Source organism: Anguilla rostrata, chromosome 18 (assembly GCF_018555375.3).
Source record: "Anguilla rostrata isolate EN2019 chromosome 18, ASM1855537v3, whole genome shotgun sequence".
In the NCBI taxonomy this organism is placed as follows: Eukaryota; Metazoa; Chordata; class Actinopteri; order Anguilliformes; family Anguillidae; genus Anguilla; species Anguilla rostrata.
The window spans coordinates 18,231,296-18,249,920 of NC_057950.1; the positions used below are offsets into that span (position 1 = coordinate 18,231,296).

At 41.9% G+C, this 18,625-nt stretch overlaps 2 protein-coding genes across 9 annotated transcripts in view; one reads left to right on the forward strand and one right to left on the reverse strand.

Annotated features, from left to right (window-relative positions):
* The window catches only part of blnk (B cell linker), a 30,420-nt gene extending 24,840 nt beyond the window's left edge, over window positions 1-5,580 (forward strand). For all 7 annotated transcript variants that reach the window (XM_064316608.1, XM_064316609.1, XM_064316610.1 and 4 more), the window contains 9 exons: window positions 698-770; window positions 1,470-1,497; window positions 1,891-1,921; window positions 2,230-2,299; window positions 2,590-2,747; window positions 2,924-2,985; window positions 3,441-3,524; window positions 3,836-3,991; window positions 4,698-5,580. In XM_064316608.1, coding sequence (XP_064172678.1) covers window positions 698-770; window positions 1,470-1,497; window positions 1,891-1,921; window positions 2,230-2,299; window positions 2,590-2,747; window positions 2,924-2,985; window positions 3,441-3,524; window positions 3,836-3,991; window positions 4,698-4,814 — 779 coding nt within the window. In that variant the 3' untranslated portion in view covers window positions 4,815-5,580. The remainder of the gene's footprint in view (window positions 1-697; window positions 771-1,469; window positions 1,498-1,890; window positions 1,922-2,229; window positions 2,300-2,589; window positions 2,748-2,923; window positions 2,986-3,440; window positions 3,525-3,835; window positions 3,992-4,697) is intronic.
* A 60-nt stretch (window positions 5,581-5,640) lies between these two features.
* On the reverse strand, window positions 5,641-17,320 carry LOC135244384 (zinc finger protein 518A). 2 transcript variants are annotated; one of them, XM_064316607.1, is made up of 3 exons: window positions 17,195-17,320; window positions 10,276-12,945; window positions 5,641-9,408 (listed from the first exon to the last, which is right to left on the reverse strand). In XM_064316607.1, exons 2-3 carry the CDS (start codon window positions 12,923-12,925, stop codon window positions 8,600-8,602), a joined length of 3,459 nt encoding a protein of 1,152 aa, XP_064172677.1. In that variant the 5' UTR covers window positions 12,926-12,945; window positions 17,195-17,320; the 3' UTR covers window positions 5,641-8,599. The 2 variants fall into 2 exon arrangements, with proteins under 2 accessions (XP_064172677.1, XP_064172676.1); XM_064316606.1 differs by having other exon boundaries at window positions 5,641-12,945.
* Between the last annotated feature and the right edge of the window lie 1,305 nt (window positions 17,321-18,625).

Sequence of the window (18,625 nt, forward strand, 5' to 3'; positions counted from 1 at the left end):
ACCCTTCACATCCAATGCCTGGTAAAACTGACTCTGTGGACTTACAACATTTCCTGTGCTGGCCTTGCATGTAGTTCAAGTGACAGTTGAGTCTACAATGATGAAATGGTGCAGCAGAGACAACATTGTACAGTATGATCTAGTTACAAAGTAACCATGTAGTACATGAATGTAGCTGTAAAAAGCAGGACATTCATATTAATTTTCCTGCTCTTGTCAAAGAACCTGTATTCCACAAATTTGATGGTTGAATTATGCCCTCTAGTGGACATCTTTTTAAGTGCAGTTATCAGGGAAATAAACCCACTGAAATCTGTAAAAACCTAGTTTATTGGGCTAAATAGAGCCAAAAGGTGTACTTGATTGTCAAAGGTTGGTTTGGATAGGCCCCCCTTAAACACGAATGGAACCAGAATAAGTACATGATAAAATAATTATGCCTGCTAGTTTTTGTTTCTACCCTAAAAGCAGCAGCCAATTCAAACCAAGAAAACCAGGAGATTTGAGCTAACTGTCTGTTCAGCAGGTTCAATGAATCAACTGCAGACCCCCTTTCCAAATATTTGTAAATATCTAGTCCGATTAGAATTTGGTTCATTTGCTTATATTGTAAATCTAATTTTTGTACAGAAGTGTACTTTATGAAAAGAAAAAATGTATTATTTCTGTTTACTCACGTTGTCTTCCTCCCACCCAGCTGACAGTGTGCAGTCAGAGAAGAGTTGTTCTTCGTCTTCACTGACAGTTCCTACTCCACTCCCCAGAGCCTTGTGAGTTCAGTATTTCCTTTGAAAAAGAATGAAACTCATCAAGGCACAGTATTTATAATATCAGATCTGCAATATCAGATCTCCATGCATTGCATTTATTTCTGCCAAACAAACAGATCCATCACTGGAACTCCACAGTTAGCTATCAAGGACCATTTACAGTCACATTATATCAAACAGCCAATAGTTTATATTGACACACGGATTTTATTTAGTTCACAGAATACATATATTACTCAGTATGTGTAATATTGAACATTCTTTCTTCCGTTAAGCCAGAGTGTCTCAAAGAATTGAGTGACTCAAAAAATCTAATTTATGAATATTAATGAAATGGTATTTTCGAAAATTTAATGGACCTAGATCAGTTTAGTTAATGGCAAAACTAAGTGATAAAGTCACTTCTGGCTAACCCATATATTAGCATTAATCATCAAAGTTTTAAAGGTCAGACAGACTGAAGGGCCAGATATCTGTTGAGTGAAAGTGTGCAATTGGAGGATTTTGTTGAACAGAAACTCACTCCAGAACTGCTGAGCTCAGTCATTTAAATAGTGACTGGATCCTGTTTGGCGTATCAGGGAGCCGCCATTTGTCACGAATGTCCGCAGTCAGCTGTCCATGGAATAATAATGTTGATCCTATGCTACATGCCTCAGAATGTGTGAAGGTCTGATTTTTTCCCCTTTTGTTTTGCAGGAATAAACCAAGTATTCCTGTAAAGCCGGTAATACACCACTCTGTTACTTCTGATTTATAAAATGCATTTAAATAAATGGAGAAAAGCATAGTCCTCTTTAGTAGTTCTTCAAATGTCCTTTATTAATGTGGCATATCCATGAAGGAGATGGGTCACTTTGACAAAGGCTCCGAGAGTTGCTTTAGTAACTTTCTTAATCTCTTCCATGGATATGCTAAATTATTCTAAAGATCAGTGCCTTGATTTTCTTGTTTCTCCATTCCTTAAGATAATTTACCTATTCTAATGAGCATCTATTTGATTAATATCTTACTTTTTGGAGCTCAAGTCGTGTTCCTTTTTGATCCACTTATATAAAATCTGTATTTGGATACGATGACATCATGTGACAAGTTAGTTCACTATTCTCTCCTTTTTCAGAGTGCTTTATCGCCAAAAAGAGAACATGACGGTAAAATATCCTCCCCATCTCATGTCCATTTAACTGCAATGCTTTTGGAGCTGCAGAAAAAAAAATTATTCCCTTGCTTTGTTTTAAAAATGTACTTAAAGAAAACTTAAATAATACCTGACTGCTTGAATGTGTTATTCCATGCATCCGACATGGATCAGAGTCCTCTTATTACACTTATTAGACACCTACATTTATGAGTCTCCTGCAATATTTGGTAGGCATTATCACATATGCTTTGTGTACTGGAATACTCAGCCATGTGTAGCATGTAATATGTACTAGTCCCATGTGTCACTCTGAAACAGCTCGGCCAATGCCCATGAAGCACAATGTCCAGAGTGCCACACCCCCACCCTCTGAGACCACACGAGCAAGGTAGAGATACCAAAGACCTTTCCATAGTATCTTTTATCTTTTAACAAAAAAACATATTTCCAAAACTATCCACTCTCTCACAGTCCTGTGTTACGGGTATGTTGATCTTACTGTGCTATACATTCACTCCCACCTGTTGTTGAAGTATTACAAATCACATCGACACACCTTTACACCTTTGAGTTGACACCCTGAACGCCCTGGCCCGAGGTCAGGCACCAAAACCCCACCCACCCCACTCCTTCTGAGCTGCCCAGGCTGACTCGCCAATCCTGTGTGCGTCCTTCCAGGTCCCCCCAGGGCCACCGAACCTCCCCCCCTCGCCAGCGGATCTCCCCCCCTCGCCACCGAACCTCCCCCCCTCAGCAGCATACTTCCCCCCCTCTGCAGCAGACCTCCGCCCTTCTGCACCGGAACTCCCCCCCTCTGCAGCGGACTTCCTCCCCCAGTGAGTGAGGCGTCTGAGGGAAGCGCGGCTGCAGACAGGCCTCTGTTTCCGCCGGCCTGTGCCCAAGCGCAAGCTTTCGCTTCCCCCTCCCTGCATTCCTGTAACTCAGCCTGCACGCGCTCCCGCTCCCGCACTTTCAAATAACCCGTCTGTTTCATGTTCGGTTGTCTCTTCAGAACCGCCCGCTGACAGGGGGAGGTCGCCTGGGGCCAGGACGGGGACCAGCACTGCGGAGGAGGTAGGCCAGAACCTCACAGTCCCCCGCCACTCCCAAAAAACATCACTATGAGACTGTAGCACTCTAAACACACGTGGTGGCAGTGTGGTATTACGGCTTGAGAACTGGGCTTGTAATCTAAAGGCTGCAGGGTCAATTCCCAGGTAGAACACTGCTGTTGTACCCTTGAGCAAGGTATTTAACCTGAATTGATTCAGGATATATCTAGCTGTATGAATTGATACTATATAAAATGCAAAAACTGTGTAATTACATCTGCCTGTAATGTAATGTAATGTAAAGTAAGCCCTGGAAACAGGGTCCACACCGGTCTTGGAAGACCTTAAAAGCAATTAACTTTGAGTCTGTGAGGCACCGGCACCAAAATAAGCATGTAATCAGCCCTTCTAAAAGCACCCAAACAGGAGTGCGCTCGCACACATCCGCAGACCCAGTCACTCTGTGCTGCGTTTCAGGAGGCCGGTGTGCATAAGAAAGCCTGGTACTCCAGCACCTGTGACCGGCGCTCAGCTGAAGAGGCCCTGACGCGCTGCAGCAAGGTTAGTGGGAGTCGCCATGACGACCGCGACCGGCAGCCCAGCAGGGCAGCATAAAAAAAACAAAAACAGGCTTTGGCTTCAGCCGGGGAGAGAGGGCCTCATCTCATCGCCAAAACAAAACTCGCCAAACTGCGTCTGAAGAAACTCAAAAGCAGTGTTTGTATTTCTTTGGAAAGTCAAATTTGTGCACAATTGTAGATCCAGATCCCAGAACTGTAATAGAGTTTAGGCTAAAGCCACCTGGCTGCACTAGAATCAGAGCTGTATTTTTTTGTCTCTGATGGTGGCTTTGTCGACACCTCTGGTTGTAGGAAGGGGCCTACCTGGTCAGGAAGAGCTCCGGTCAGGACCCCAGCCAGCCTTACACGTTGGTGGTGTTCTACAACAGCAGGGTCTACAACATCCCGATACGCCACATCCCAGCCAGACGCCAGTATGCCCTAGGGCGCGAGAAGACAGGAGAGGAGGTGAACCATCTTCCCGCACTATTCCAACATTAAACACATCGCATAGATCGTTCAGTTAGGCTCATTAGGAACACTACTTCCTGGTTTCTATGTGACGGCTACAGTGAAGATAGGAACAAGGACTAATGTGTGATGATGATAATTCTACACAATAAGGGCAAAGCTAGCAGGAGAACTATGTATAAGGGTGTATGTAGGGTATATACATATATCCACTAGTTCCCTTAACTAATATAATCAGTCATGTGACATTCACTTTAAGCATTATATAAAATACTGATATGGAATGATTTCATAACACAAAGACAGCATGGTGCACTTACCATAGAAATCTGTTACCTCCGACTTTGTGTTGCCGCATCCAGCAAGAGATCTGAGCATTTTCATATCTCATTGTCGATAAATAACAAAGAGTGATAGCTTTTACAAAGTTTTTTTCTTACAACTTTTAAGACTGATAATACACAAACTCATTCATGAACTTATATCAAAGAGAAAAACACATCAATGGCATTGTAAATTCTAACGGGTGTTCTCAGTGTCAGTCTTAATCACTGAGAACAGCCCATCTTTGCTTCCAACATCACAGAGAACTAATCAGTGAAATTTCTCTTAACACACAGCTCTTTAAAAGCACTTATTTGTCGAGCACATCACTGAGAAATGTCTGTGTGTGTGTGTGTGTGTGTGTGTCCGTCTTTCTCAGCTTTTCAGCAGTGTCTCCGGTATGATCGAGCACTATCAGAGGAAGGCCCTGGTGCTGATCGATAGTCAGAGCAACACCAAAGACTCCACCCGGCTGCTGTTTGCCGTGAAGCCCTAGGAGCAGAGCCCGGGGCAGGCCCAAGGGTGGGCTGCACTGAGTGCTTGTGGGTGGCAGCAAAGTGCAACAATTAAGCACCCGGGGTTTAAACCGAAAGGCTCCAGAGGGCACTGTTGTTCTACCCATGAGCAAGGAACTCAATCCGATTGGTTCAGTAAATTTTCAGCTGAATAAATGGACATCTTGTCATACATTTCAAAATTGTTATAAGCTGGGTGGGTTGCTCCAAATAAGTCAGCTTAACAAATTAGTAAAATACTGATGATGTAACGGGTTCAAAAAGGAACGCACAACTCCGAAGCAGAACGATACAGTGAAATACACAGAACAGGGAGATCCTGCACTGCAGCCCGAACAATGGCCGTGTTCAAGAACAAATACGTTTAAAAAAAGAGAAAAATTCTGCTGAATATGCTTGAATATGCCTGAATTTCAGGTCTTAGTTTAGTCACATTCCATAGGGGAGGAAAAAACATTTTATTTTACACAAGGCTAGTCACATTGTCCTTTTGTTGTATTGACCGCGATGTGTGGATGAATATGGAGTATTTGACTATTGTTAAATTACTAGATGTTCTTAAAATGTGCATATACAGTCTTACAAGGTTTTATGTAACGCTTTTAGGAATATAGATTTAGAACAATTTTGTATAAAGATATCTAAGTTTGTTTTAAAAGTGCTATTGATTTTGTAAGAATCAATATTTTGTACAAAGTACTTTTCCGCAATTCATGCAATTAAAAGCATTTGTAATTTGTAGTAGAACTGTGTCCCAGCTTTGCAGAAAGCAAAAGACCCCCAAAAAAAGAATAGTTGTCCAGTCTCTTTCTCAAAGTATATACATTTATTACAAATCTGCTCAAACACATCATAAATGCCACACGGGAGAGAAACAGTACAATATAGTGTTGATCTGTAACAGAGCTCTTTCAGGCACTTGGCGTAAAAAAATAGATTTGTTATCTTGGAGCACTACTGAGCTCATCTCCCTGACCTACTGGAAAAAGTCACAAACAATTTGTGTGTATGTGCGTACGTGTGTGTTCATGTTTGTTTGTGTGAGTGTGTGTGTGTGTGTGAGAGAGAGATTGTTTTTAGGATGAACAATCAGTAAAAAAAAAAAAAGCAATGGGTATTTGGTTGTTTGGTGTGGTGCTATGAAAGTGTAGGGCAAGCTGAGTGTCCAGACATGGGCAGACGCACTGAAGCGAACCAAAGCGGTACAGTGCGGACGAGACGATGTCACACAAACACGTGCAATGGGTCAGCACCTTGTGTCCTTTGGGTACGTTAAGCCACAGGTCCCAGAAAGCCCTACATGGCCCTGGAGTGCCACACTTTAACAGGAAAAACGTCTCGATCGGACTGTGAGCAGGACTTCTACTGGGGACAGCAGAGATATTTACAGACATGCATACGGAAACTGAGACGCTACTCTGCTACTCCTTGTGAGGTCACAGGCAAATATCCTGTCAAAAAAGTGCAAACAAAAATTATAGGTTTTTCTTTTCAAGTTACAGTAGGAGGGATTTATACATACGCACTTTTATTGATGAACTTACTCATAAAAATAAACACCTTGTTACACACCAAGTACTTACAGTACTTACTATCAAAATGACAACAGTCACAATCTGTAACGTCAAAGTAAAAACTAAAACAGCTTTAAAAAAAAAAAAAGAAGTGTATTCATCCTTCATTTTGATGACTCTTTCCTGGTCACTATTGCATATACAGTAGTTTTGGAACAGCAGTTAGGTTTGATACATGCCTGCTCAACATCATACCTGCAACACCTCGAACACTTGCCCATTACAAATTTCCACCTGCCTGAAGAGAAACCTAATAATCATATAGAAACAAATATTTTGTATACAAAAGCACTACTGGTATTCAAATAGCAAGATCTTGTTTTTTTTCAGTTTTTTAACATTTTTATGCGGTACTGTGAAGCATTACGTTGCTGAGATCATTCAGCAAACTATAATTTTAAATATTTGTCCAGACAGACGCAAAATAGAACTTATGGAGTGGACCACAATTATGTGGGCACAATCCCCATGCAGTCGCAAATGGACTCCAACGGAGCCATCTTTTTTGACTGAGAACATAATAAAAGAAAGACGAGTCGCGTCAAATCAATGGCCATGCGCTGTGTAAAGGTATAGATGCGATAAGGTCATCCTAGAAAATGAAATCGCTCTAATCAACTGCTCCATGAGGCAACATATCCAGTTGCTCCCATGCACCATTGTTACAGTCTGCCAGGAAAGCGCTTGGCAATGAGAACTTGGAAAGAGACCCAACGTGGATGTACAAACCGTGTATGAAGCCTTCTGCCCAGCACTAATTTATCCTGGTATTTTCATTTGTTTTTAGTTATATGCGTTTCAGCTCTTTTTCATCATCAGATTCAAGCCCAAATTAGACATAAGCTGTAAAAGAAAATAATAATAAAAAACTTAAAAAAAAAAAAAAACAATATTACGGAGTTGTTAGATTAGGGTTCTTGCAGAGGTGCGTGGCAGCAGTTAAAATATAAATACACTGACTTCTTCAACAAAGGATTCATGGGTCGAAAATATAAAACACTGTATTTACAAAATGAAAATGTACAGAAGGTAACAGCTTTTGAAAATGCTTTCCACAGGAAATTTTGTAACGCACACAGGATATTTGCCACTCAAATATAAAAAGAACGTTTTCATATGTATATACCCGTAAACAATTGATTAACTGTTTATGTTGAAGACTCCTGACAATGTGCCAGAAATATATTAGGACCCAGGAGTAAAATATGCAACTACCATGTACTGCTGGAATTTTGATAAATTAAAAAATTGAACAATGTTCTAAGGACAACACAAACAACTTTTTGGGAAAAGATGGAGGAAAGGAATGAAAAAACAATGGACACTGATGAAATAAATCAATGCTCAGTCTTGTCAGAAATACAATTAAAAATTATGTAAATAATTAATGCGAAGGTGGAGGTGAGGATTACTGACATGATTGGAGTTTTTATTTTACATATTGTATCTTTAAAAAAAGCTATCCCCTGAGTTGATCGGTACGTATATGTCTTGGGTGTTGCACAAATCAATGACCGTTGATTTAAGACATCTTTCATTACAAGAGGAAGGAAACATGATTTTGTATTCGCCCAAAATATAGTAGCACTTACAAGTGCTACTATATTTTGGGCAAATGCAAAATTATGTTTCCTTCCTCATGTAATGAAAGATGTCTTAAAACAACAGTCATTACAACACACAGCTGTGGCAATACTACCCATTTATAATGACTTTGATGTACCTGACATCAGCCCAAAGTAGCAAGTACTTTAATTGTACACATATTGCTGTCCGTCAACTGTGTACTCTAAAAGCTCTCTTATCTAATCGTTTTATATACAAATTCAGTGTGTGCAATGTTTATGGTTTTCACATTTAAGTTCAATATATACATAAAAAAACTTTTTTTCCACGGTCTTTACATTTGGTTTTAAGTTGCACCGGCCACAATGAAGACTATGGAGTCTCACCTAAGGAACAACTTAAAACTACTACCCTTTCCTCTTCAGTCACCGAGAGAGAAGACACACTTCTAATAATTTCAGTATTTTAAGTTAACTGAGAGGAAAAATCGGATGGTTTTCCCATAGCTCTTTCATTATGCGTGACCTGAAACAGCTGAGCACGTGGACATAAAAGACATGAAAGTCAAAGAACCCAATGAGGTGGAAACCTGACTGAAACAGAATGGAGTAATGTTCTTAGGGCTCTTAGGAAAACAGTTTGTTCCAGTCTCTAGTAGCCTCCATTAGATGACGTTGGCCGTGACCTATCCACTCCTCCTGGTTGTCAAAGATTCGACCGCAGAACCAGCAGCTGAACTTAGACAACCACTCGGTACTGTCGGAGGAAGCATTCACCACCTTGTACTTGTTCCTGCTGGTCTTTTTCAGCCGCAGTTTCAGGATGAAGCGCTCCCTGACCGTGCCCTCTGGGCGGATGCGACGGCCGTGTGTCGCGTGACAGTTAGCTGACGGGTCTCGTCTGAAGGCGCCGCAGTCCAGCTCAGAAAGGGCATCAACAGTCCTTTGAGACAATGCCACCTTAGTCACCTCGCCCCTGAACTTGTTGACCGTTCTCATCAGGCTGGCGACCTCAGGGATGTCTGCGTCAGGGTGATTGAGCACCACCACGGGCTGGTTCCGCCTTGGGCACTTGACAGGCTGTACCGGGCTAAGCGGCAGCAACCTCAGCATCCTCTCCACCTCCCTGGGTGCTGGCTCCCAATACACAACAGCTGGGGTCTCCTTTGATTTCTTACTTGAGAGCCTCCTGGCTTTGGCCGGGGGATCTAGGCTGTCCTCCATGGATGGCTTCCTCGGCCTCTTTCGTTTGGCCCCCTGCTGGTTTCGTCTCGGGGAAGGAAGCCGAGCTTTCTTGAGTTTGCAAGCTAACCCCTCCCTTCCCTGTTTCTCACTGGCTTTTCCTAGTGCGGGAGCTATGGATGAGAAACTTAGAAAGGGGGAGGCCATGGCCAGAGTTTGGACAGGATCTTGTGATGACTCTGAAGTTTTTGTCCCTGTGGAGACATTCAGAATGGATTGGTTGGATGACATTAGCAGATAGGGAGACTGCAAACTGCCAGTGGTGGCCAGATAGATCGGCTGGTTGGCATGGGTCTGTGCCGTAAACCCACCACCTGCTACACCACTGCATGAGGGAAGGCCGGCATCGGAAGAGTTTCGCACGATCTTAAGAAAGACACGACTGCCCCCACTGTCGTTGGTCAGGCTGTTCTGATTCACCGTTTTTCCCTCTGGACTGTTCAGCAATATCCCAGACTTAACCGGTGATACGTATCTAAGCAGGAAGGCTTGACGGCCAGCTTGTAAAACTGTTGGCTGTTCCGAGGAATTCACCGGTAAAGCCAAAACGGGTTTAGACTGCGGAGTCTGCACATTGCCAGCCGCAGAAACTGGTCCTGTGCTGGGTTTTGTAGCAGCTGAGGCTACGGCCACTGGTCTCTGAACCAAGTAACACGTGGGAGGATTTGCAGTCCGTTCTTTGGAGAGGGACTGAATTGGACTGGACAAAAACAGCGGTCCCTTCAGAGGCGAGCCATTGACAAGAAAACTACTTGTGCTGGTGCCTGCCCCCTGCTGGGCAGTGGGGCTAAGTGTCGTGCTGTCCTGCCCACCACCGTTTTCCAACCCACCACCAGCTTCCTTGTCACCCAACACCTGTGCAGCTGTGCCTATCCTGCCATTACTCAGTGTGAAAGTCAGTGCTGCCGTTCTATTGGATGGCCTTTCACCTCCAGGTTTCAGATAGGAAACATTTATTGGGGGAACAGACCCAGTGATTAGCTTAAATCCAGGACTGCCCCTGAGCTGTACAGGTACTGCGTACCCATTCTCTGCAGCCTGTAGAAAAACCTGTTGCTTACCATCGGACAGATTAAGGGGCTGGAGGATCCTGAGCGTGGTTGTGGGGGTTCGGATTGCTTCATGGGCTGCTGTGGTTCCGATCCTCTCCTTCTCCAGCTGCTGGCTGATAATAGCATCAGAATGCTCTTCCAGAATCTTCCCCAAGATGGCTGCATTATTTGAACTTCCTGAAGCCTTCTCTCCACCAGTTAAGTTGGGTCCCTCCACATTTTTTGCAGTATGGTCTTGTGGTTCAGAGGGAGCATCCTTGTGTTCCTCTCCTTTCCCTGTCTTAGCACAGACTTCATCGATGATAGGCTCAGAACATTGTTCTTGGCATTGAAATTGAGCCTCCAGTGTGGTTTTTAGCCCTTCAGATGAATCCAGAGTTTGACATTTAACCTCAGACTCTTTGGTGTCCCCCTCATCTTCAACAGTTGCTACACATTCGTCAACTTCAATTTCATTGTCCGGCACTTTTTCCATTGAAGGACGATCCGAGTCCAGTGGTCGCTGTCCAGGCAAGTCAGCGCATGCTTCTACAATTTTGTCTTGGTCCTTCAGATGGTCTTGCAACTTCTGCAAGGGCGAGCTTTCTGGTGTCAAGTTCCTGTCATGTGAAGGTCCCAAAATATGACAACCATCATTCTCAGGCTCGACAGTTGCAAGTTGCGCTGACTGCTGTTCATCGCCAATCAGAGAGACATCAGAGGAAAGACTGGAGGTGTCCTTTGAGTAGTTATGAAAATTGAAGACCTCTTGACTCGGAGAACTTAGTGGGGATTTATTTGACATGCTCTCAATGGTGTCATTATCCAAACAGTCAGATTCATCTGGATCAGTGTGTTTGGGTGTACTGTTTTCTAAGCTGGGATGAGTGACAACAGGAATGAGGGATGAAGTTTCACCGCTGGGTGAGCTCTGCTCCTTCACCGCACTGACCGGAGACACACCATTTGCAGCAGGTGATGAAGATGGAGGAGCAGCTGTGTCTTCATCTTTATCTGTCTCACCTGGCAGCTGTTCCTCCTCCACCTCTCCTCCAGTTGTTGACAGTAAGTCATGCTCTTGCTCCCCATTCTCCTGTGCTTGCAACTGCACTGAAGTTGAGGCAATGTCATTGTTTTCCCTCTCGGAAGGCAAGGAGCAGGGGCTGCAGAGCGGTGTCACACTATTTGGGGATACCTTGGGATTGGGGGAGACCTTAGAGTTGGAGGAATCCAGATGGCCACTGGGTGGGGCTGTTCCTCCTTTAGAGCTGGCCAGACTGTAGGTTTCTCCCTTGCAAGAATCCAGCGCATTGCCATCTGCTTCGTTCTCAGCACCTGATGAAGCTGATGCCACTGTAGTTGCCACCAAGGACTCCTGCATTTTGACAGAGGGTTCTTGCTTTGTTGATGGTATGACTTTGAGGACCAGATGTTTTTTGCCATCCACCATCTTGAAGCCCATCACTTTTGTAGTGCAGTTAGGAGGGATGGTGATTTTGTTTTTGACCATGAGTACAGTGAGCCCATTACTGTTTGGGTTCAGAAAGCTGGTACTGGGTGGGACGGCTGGCTCCTGCTTTGGCTGTGACATAGCAGGAACAGTTTGGGAAGTGTACTGCTGTTCGGACTTAAGGGCCTTTGCCCACTTTTTACAATCTCTCTGAGCTGCAACAGTCCTCTCCAGAAACTGCTGGGTTTCCTCAAGAGTCTTTTCTGGATTAGCAAGCCTTCCGTACTCGTCCAACAGCCCCCCTCCAGACAGAGCATGTAGCCCCTTAGACATCCAATGAGTCTGTCTCGCTGGATTCTTGGTCAGTAAAAGTTTTAGTCCTGGCGTTGAGTTCACTAGTGTTTTCTGGCCATCCTCTGAGGCCCTCCGCTTGTTTAGGCGCTCCATCTCCTCTCCGTGGACAGCAGCCATGTGTTTTGCAACGTAGTCCTTCCGCGGGGCCCCATAGTCACAGAACTGACAGCTGAAGGGGTTAGTCCCCAAGTGAGACATAATGTGTTTCTGGTGGTCCCCGCTGCCGTGACTGATATGCTGACACTTGCTGCACTTGTAGAGGGCGTCATTGTGCCGGTGAGTGTGCTGCACAAACGTCCCCACATCCTTGGTGGAGAACTTGCACTTCTCACAGCGATAGTATCCATTGAGGCTGTGGAACATGTTGAAGTGTCTGGTGAGCTGCAGGAGAGTGTACTGGATGCCATCATTGCAGATATCGCACCGGACAAAGGTGTCTCGGTGGCCAATGCGGTGCCGCTGGAGGCTGGAGAAGTCGTGGGTGACGAAGCTGCACATGTCACATGGGAAGGTTGGTAAGCTTCCTTGGTGAACTCCCTGAAAATGCTTCAGCAGGTCGTTGGGGCTGAACGTGGCCTGGCCTGTGCACTCGGAGCAGATGAACCTGAGGATTTTCCCCGAAATGACAGGCCCTGGTGCCGCGTCTTGGCTCCTAATCGGAGGCCTCTTGAAGGACTTACGGGCTGTCTGGGCCTTGTTTTTTTCCTGGCCCTCCTCCGACTCCTCTGCGCCATACCCTTCATCGATGTTCTGAATCACTGGCAGCTGGACTGCCACCTGCTTGAGGCGTAGACGTTTGCGCCAGTTTCCTGGATCCTCCTTCTCCACCTCCTCACTGCCTTCAGGCTCATCTTGAGCCGTGTGGTCAACCTCCATACTTTAATTCCTACTGGCTCCTAAAAAAGATGAAGAATCCAAGCTGTGATTTGAAGTTCAAAAACAAAAGCACCAATCCAAAACCAAGCATTCTTACAAAATACCAGGACTGAACTCATAAAAAGAGCAACATGGGATTTTGTCAAGCTTGTCTAATCCTAAAGAATCTTAACTGATAGTCAAAAGGAAGTCTGACTGTGATTTTTATAGAAATTCAAAACAAAGTTGCAAAACCTCAATGACATTTTTTATTTCACTTTTTATTATCTCACTTACCTTACTCAGTGATGAAGTCAACTTTGAAATAAATAGTTACAAAATTATTTTTTTAAAGTGTTAGCAACACAAGTGTCAGCTAAAAGCTCTCAAAATAAAAGCTAAAAAAAATGTACATTCAGCTTACATTCTACCAGTACATTGTCTATTTGATGTCATAGTACTGCCAGTAAGAATGAACGTAAAGCATGCTGATCAACATTACTGGCTTTACAAGGCAGCGAAATGCAAAAAAGGCTCAAAGGGCCCGTCTGCTGCTCACGTTGCAAAGTCCTCTCTGACAGATAGGCCTATTCTGATGCTGATGTATGAGGAAATGGAAAGACCAAAGCAAGGCCTCCAACTGTTTTTCCTGACTTCACAACATTACCGAATGTAACGCATATAGGCTACTTCAAAATTCATTAAGCTACCACTTTTAAAGCCAAATTTTTAAATACGGTTTATAAAACCCTGAGCGATTACGGGCCAAGGAAACCTCCATGGTATTATTATTCTGATATGGGTATTTGTGTTTTTTTACAATAACAAAATAATACATTTATGACTAAAGAAGAAGAACAATAACAACGTACCACTATGCAGGGCTACATTTAGGCTAATGGCCTCTAGATGCTGCAAACAAACTGGTTTGTACGACATATTGTCCGACCACTTAGAACAGTGTTGTTGTTTATAACTTTTCTGAAAGTATCTAAACCTGAAGGTGGAGCGAGAAGCTGTCCGTCATAGACAAGGGTGGGATTTTATTCAGGAATTCAGCAACTTCTGTGTGCCTTTATAATTGCAATACATAGTGTCATAAAAATTGGCGAGCACACTCACAATTTTTCTTTCACGATGTTCAGGTTAGTACCGTACTTCAGCTTCTTCTTCAGACCAGTTTACAGTTAAGCAATCTATAATCGGACAATGGATATCACTACATTGTCACCAACATTCCATTCTCACTCGACTTTGATATTGAACGCTGTCGCTCATAAACTGTTTAAACATGTAACATAAGAAGGCATTGTAACATGTTTAAGTTGGGGTCAAAGTTCAAAACAATTTAAGTCTCAGCAGTGGGCACAACAATGACAGCAATGAAGACAAATCATCCATCACTCAGTATAAACTAAAAGTCATTGCGATCTGTAATTAACTGCGATAATCCTTGGTGGCCATGACCATACATCGCCAAACTGTGAACTGCCCTTGTTTACGGATGGTTGGCAAACAACATGTGAGAACTGGCAGACCACCTGAAACCATGCCCATTGCAAACCTGACCAATAACTGCGGATGTTGTGTGGAATCCAATTTGGAATCTCACTTTCGGAAAGTTAAAAAAACCTACCCAAAGTTTCAAACAGCAGTCTGTTTGAAGCATGTGGGAGCCTTAAATCACATTACTTTTATTTATCCATCATTACTGTTTTTTTTAACCATTTTGCCCTCAGTTAGCCTACTATTGCATGCAGCTATGTTTCATAACACATTTTGTTCAAAAGGTAGGCTATATGTGTACATATGACTCCTAGCCATAAACAACAACGAAACACAACAATGCAATGACCTGCATCTTTCTTATATATTGCAAATCCACATTATTATTAACAAACAGTGCAACTCAAGTGTTAGCATTTGACCTTTTGATAAAGATATAATGAAATATGTCCACTGAATTGCACAATACAAACAACAAGTGAAGGAAACAAACCAATCCTAAATATTTATTTAGAAATAAATCTCACTTTGTAGTAAGCACCATGTGCACACACAAATACACTAATGCCTAAATCAAAAGATCAGTCTTTAGTGTACGCAATACTGAGCTTCAAATATTGCCAAAGTAACCAGGAAGCAACAAACAGCAACACCTGAAATGAATCTGCCTCGTGCAGAAGCACATAATGAAGCTGACCAAACAGACCTCGTACAACAAGTTAAATGTAATACCACCAGTGAGAATTTTAAGAAATAATGAGGCCTATGCAGAACTCTAACTTTAAAGCAAGTCACCAGTAAATTCAAAAACATACTTAATGGTGAACCACCATCAGCCTTATAATAGTGAAGGATGCCACAGATCTGAGAAGCCGATCTTCAATCTGAACTGAACGGACTGCCCTGCACGCATATCCTAGTCATAAAACAATGGCCTACGGACAACAAAATCAGTTCACCAGATAACATTAATGGCTGACTTGGGCATGTGTCTCATTTAAACCTTCCATGTTAGCGATGAAAGCCCACATTGATTGTTCTAAACACAAATCAAATCTAAACTAGGCTATAGACTACTTCTTTTTTTTTTTTTTTTTTTTACTACATGCACCAGATATACATACTCTCTCACCCTTTTGACATGAATTAGCCAAAGCCTTTTTTTCTATCCAGACCCTTGCATGAAAACACAAGAGACTGGAAGTCATTCATCAACAAAGTTTAAAGTTTTCACTCCATTGTCAACAGGCACAACAGGTCAAACCCGATAAGGACCATAACTCCCTATCAATACCAACCACCCACTTCAGCAGAAAGACATTTAACAAAAGAAAAATAAACAAGAAAGCAACTGTAACATTAACCTTAGCAGCAGTCTCTAGGTTTATGGGAAATGCCTCAAACTCCACTAGCGATGACATCACTGCCAAGGGCCAAAAACTGTGAAGGGGTTCAATCAATTGTTGCAAATGTATCATATGCAAAAAACCTTATGAGTTAATTGTCATAATTACTTAAATTTGAAAAACTCGGTCAGCCAGCATTAAACATGGAGAACAGAAAGTGAACAGCAACTTTTCATGAGTGCTACTTTTAATTTTGATCTCTAGTCGACAGTAACTAGTTATGACTTCTAAGCTTCTGCTCTCTGCTTAATAATTAAGTAAAATTTAATGTTTTGTTCTACAAGTCAAATTCAGATTTTTCCTTCATAAGTTCATGTCTGTGCTGATCCACTTCTCCATGAATGTGAAAACATATAGGCCTAGTTACAGTGTAAAACAATGAGGCATCAGCATTGGCCAATTTGGTCAAGCAAACATTGGTTATTTATATAAGCCCATAATTCCTATTTTGTGCATCCTTATCTCTATCTAGTATCTAAAAATAAATCTTATATTGTTCATCAAAGAGTAGGACAAAGCCATTATGCAGTTACACTGAATGCGCCATTCCTCTGAAATGCCCTGGATGACATCTCGGTCAAACTGTAGGCTATACCTCAACTCAATACTCAGCTAATTCCTTTTCTCAGTAATTAGTGCAGTTTGGAATCTAGTTGCTGTTGTTGTTGGTGTGTGTGTGTGTGTGTGTGTGTAACATATAATTTACAATATGAATGCAAATGCAAAGCAACATTTACACTGCTTTTATTATTATTGTTTTTTAGTGTTATTGATATCACTTAACATGTTTGCCTTTGTAAACCGTTAAAATAACTTGCGTCTCTTCAAGGAAGTCCTTCTTTCATAGTTCTTGACCCAAAAACGTTTCGAAGACAGCGTTAACGTGATTTAAATGTATTACCAAAACATAATGAATCAGAAAACAACTGACATTCGAAAATAGGGCCTCCACAGCCTGCCTGCCTTCTACTTCCAGTTCACTTTTCAATAGATATGTAATGCATTATCCAACTTCAAAGCAACGCGGACGAATACATTGTAGCTAATATGTAACCACGTTTTCGTTCTCGTAACCAGTTCTATTTATTTTATGCGTAGTTCTTCACTGAAACTCGACATGGTTCGACGACTCTACGAATACGAACAAACGCTTGATTTCGACAAGAAACGGGAGATTGCAGGGCACTATTTGATAACAAAATAGAGCTAGCTTGCTAGCTGCCCCCACCCACGCTTAAAATAAGTAAGATATTTTGCATTTTAAATAATTAAATTGTACATTAATTCACGCCCAACATATGCTTGATGCGTATCAATAAAGTACTCAATTGTTACTTTTAACGGAACTCCGAAAACTAAGGACTTTGGTTTAATTTACCTTTTCGTTTCTCTTTAGTCTAGCAGGTCAGTGACGGCGGCCATGACAGTTCCATCCGGGTATGTGGGCTGAGCTCTGTCTCTGTTGCAAGGGGATCCAAAGCCAAAGCGGATGAATATGGATTACCTGAAAGAGTGCTCTTTAGGTTGTTTATTTTTCAGCATTTCGTGGGAATATGTTCATGCCTCGTGTTCTTTCTTCATTATATAACGCCTCCATCCGAAAATACACTTTAGGAAATGCGTTGAAACTCTGTTTTGCCGTGGGTCATGCGGTTACATGTGCCTTTTCTTTTCAAATTGTATCTACACAGTTTATAACTGTAGTATTAGCTCACAGTAGAATGTCAAACAGTTCAGCCCCTTCTCACACGGTATACAGACGCGCCATTATCCACGAGGGAACTAAACTACGTACAGACGAATTGTGTCCCAACATTCGAACATTTGTATTCATTACAACACAACAAGGAAATTATAAATGATACTTATTAGGATAAACCATGTCATCCTTAGTTCACTAAAATTGTAAGTAGTTTATACTCTTTTTTTAAGTAGGGAAGTGTCTGTATTTGTATTTCCCTTACAAACAGGTCCACGCCAAAATAATAGGCCTAGCTAATAATAATAATAATAATAATAATATATTAATAATGACAGACATGCACCTTTTACACAAATTAGACGGGATGCAGGTATTCCTATTACAAAGGTAAACACTAACTGATAGAACAACTGAAAAGTATAAATAGTGTTGGCTTGTCAAAAGCTGTCTGCTTCTTTATCTGGTTGCATTGCTCTTAGTTGTCGATATGGTCATACTTGAGAAAATCTATAAAGCAAACCAAGGTTTTGTGTTGGTGGAGATTAGTTAATCTTTTCAGCGATGAAAAAAGGTAATTGTATCCACCTTTCCTATATATGCAGACATTCAAAATATTTTTTTATATTTTTCACATAAGTCTTTGATGAGAAAAACATGTTGCATTGAAAATATTTTCAAAAAATATGAATTTTATGTTTAATGGCTTCTGCACAGAACAGGTTTCAGCAAAGTAGAATAAACGGTCCTTGAGATTAAGACCAGAGACATATGTCCCCTACAGGGGACAAAAATGAATTACGAGGTTTTAGGAGGATACTAAAGATTTTTAATCCAATGAATATCTGCACTTGGAAATGTGCTGCTTTTCACATTGCAGTGCAACATTAGCCACAGTATTTTAACCTGATATGTCCTGTTATTATTTATACAATGAGCTTCATAATGTCTGAGACAAAAAACATATTTTATTCTTGATTTGTCTTTGTACTCCAGAATTTTAGATTTGTAATAAAATAAAACACATGTGGTTAAAGTGCAGAATCTTAGCTTTTATTAAAGGGCATTTATGTGATTTTGGTTTCACTGTGTAGAAATTATATAGCCGTT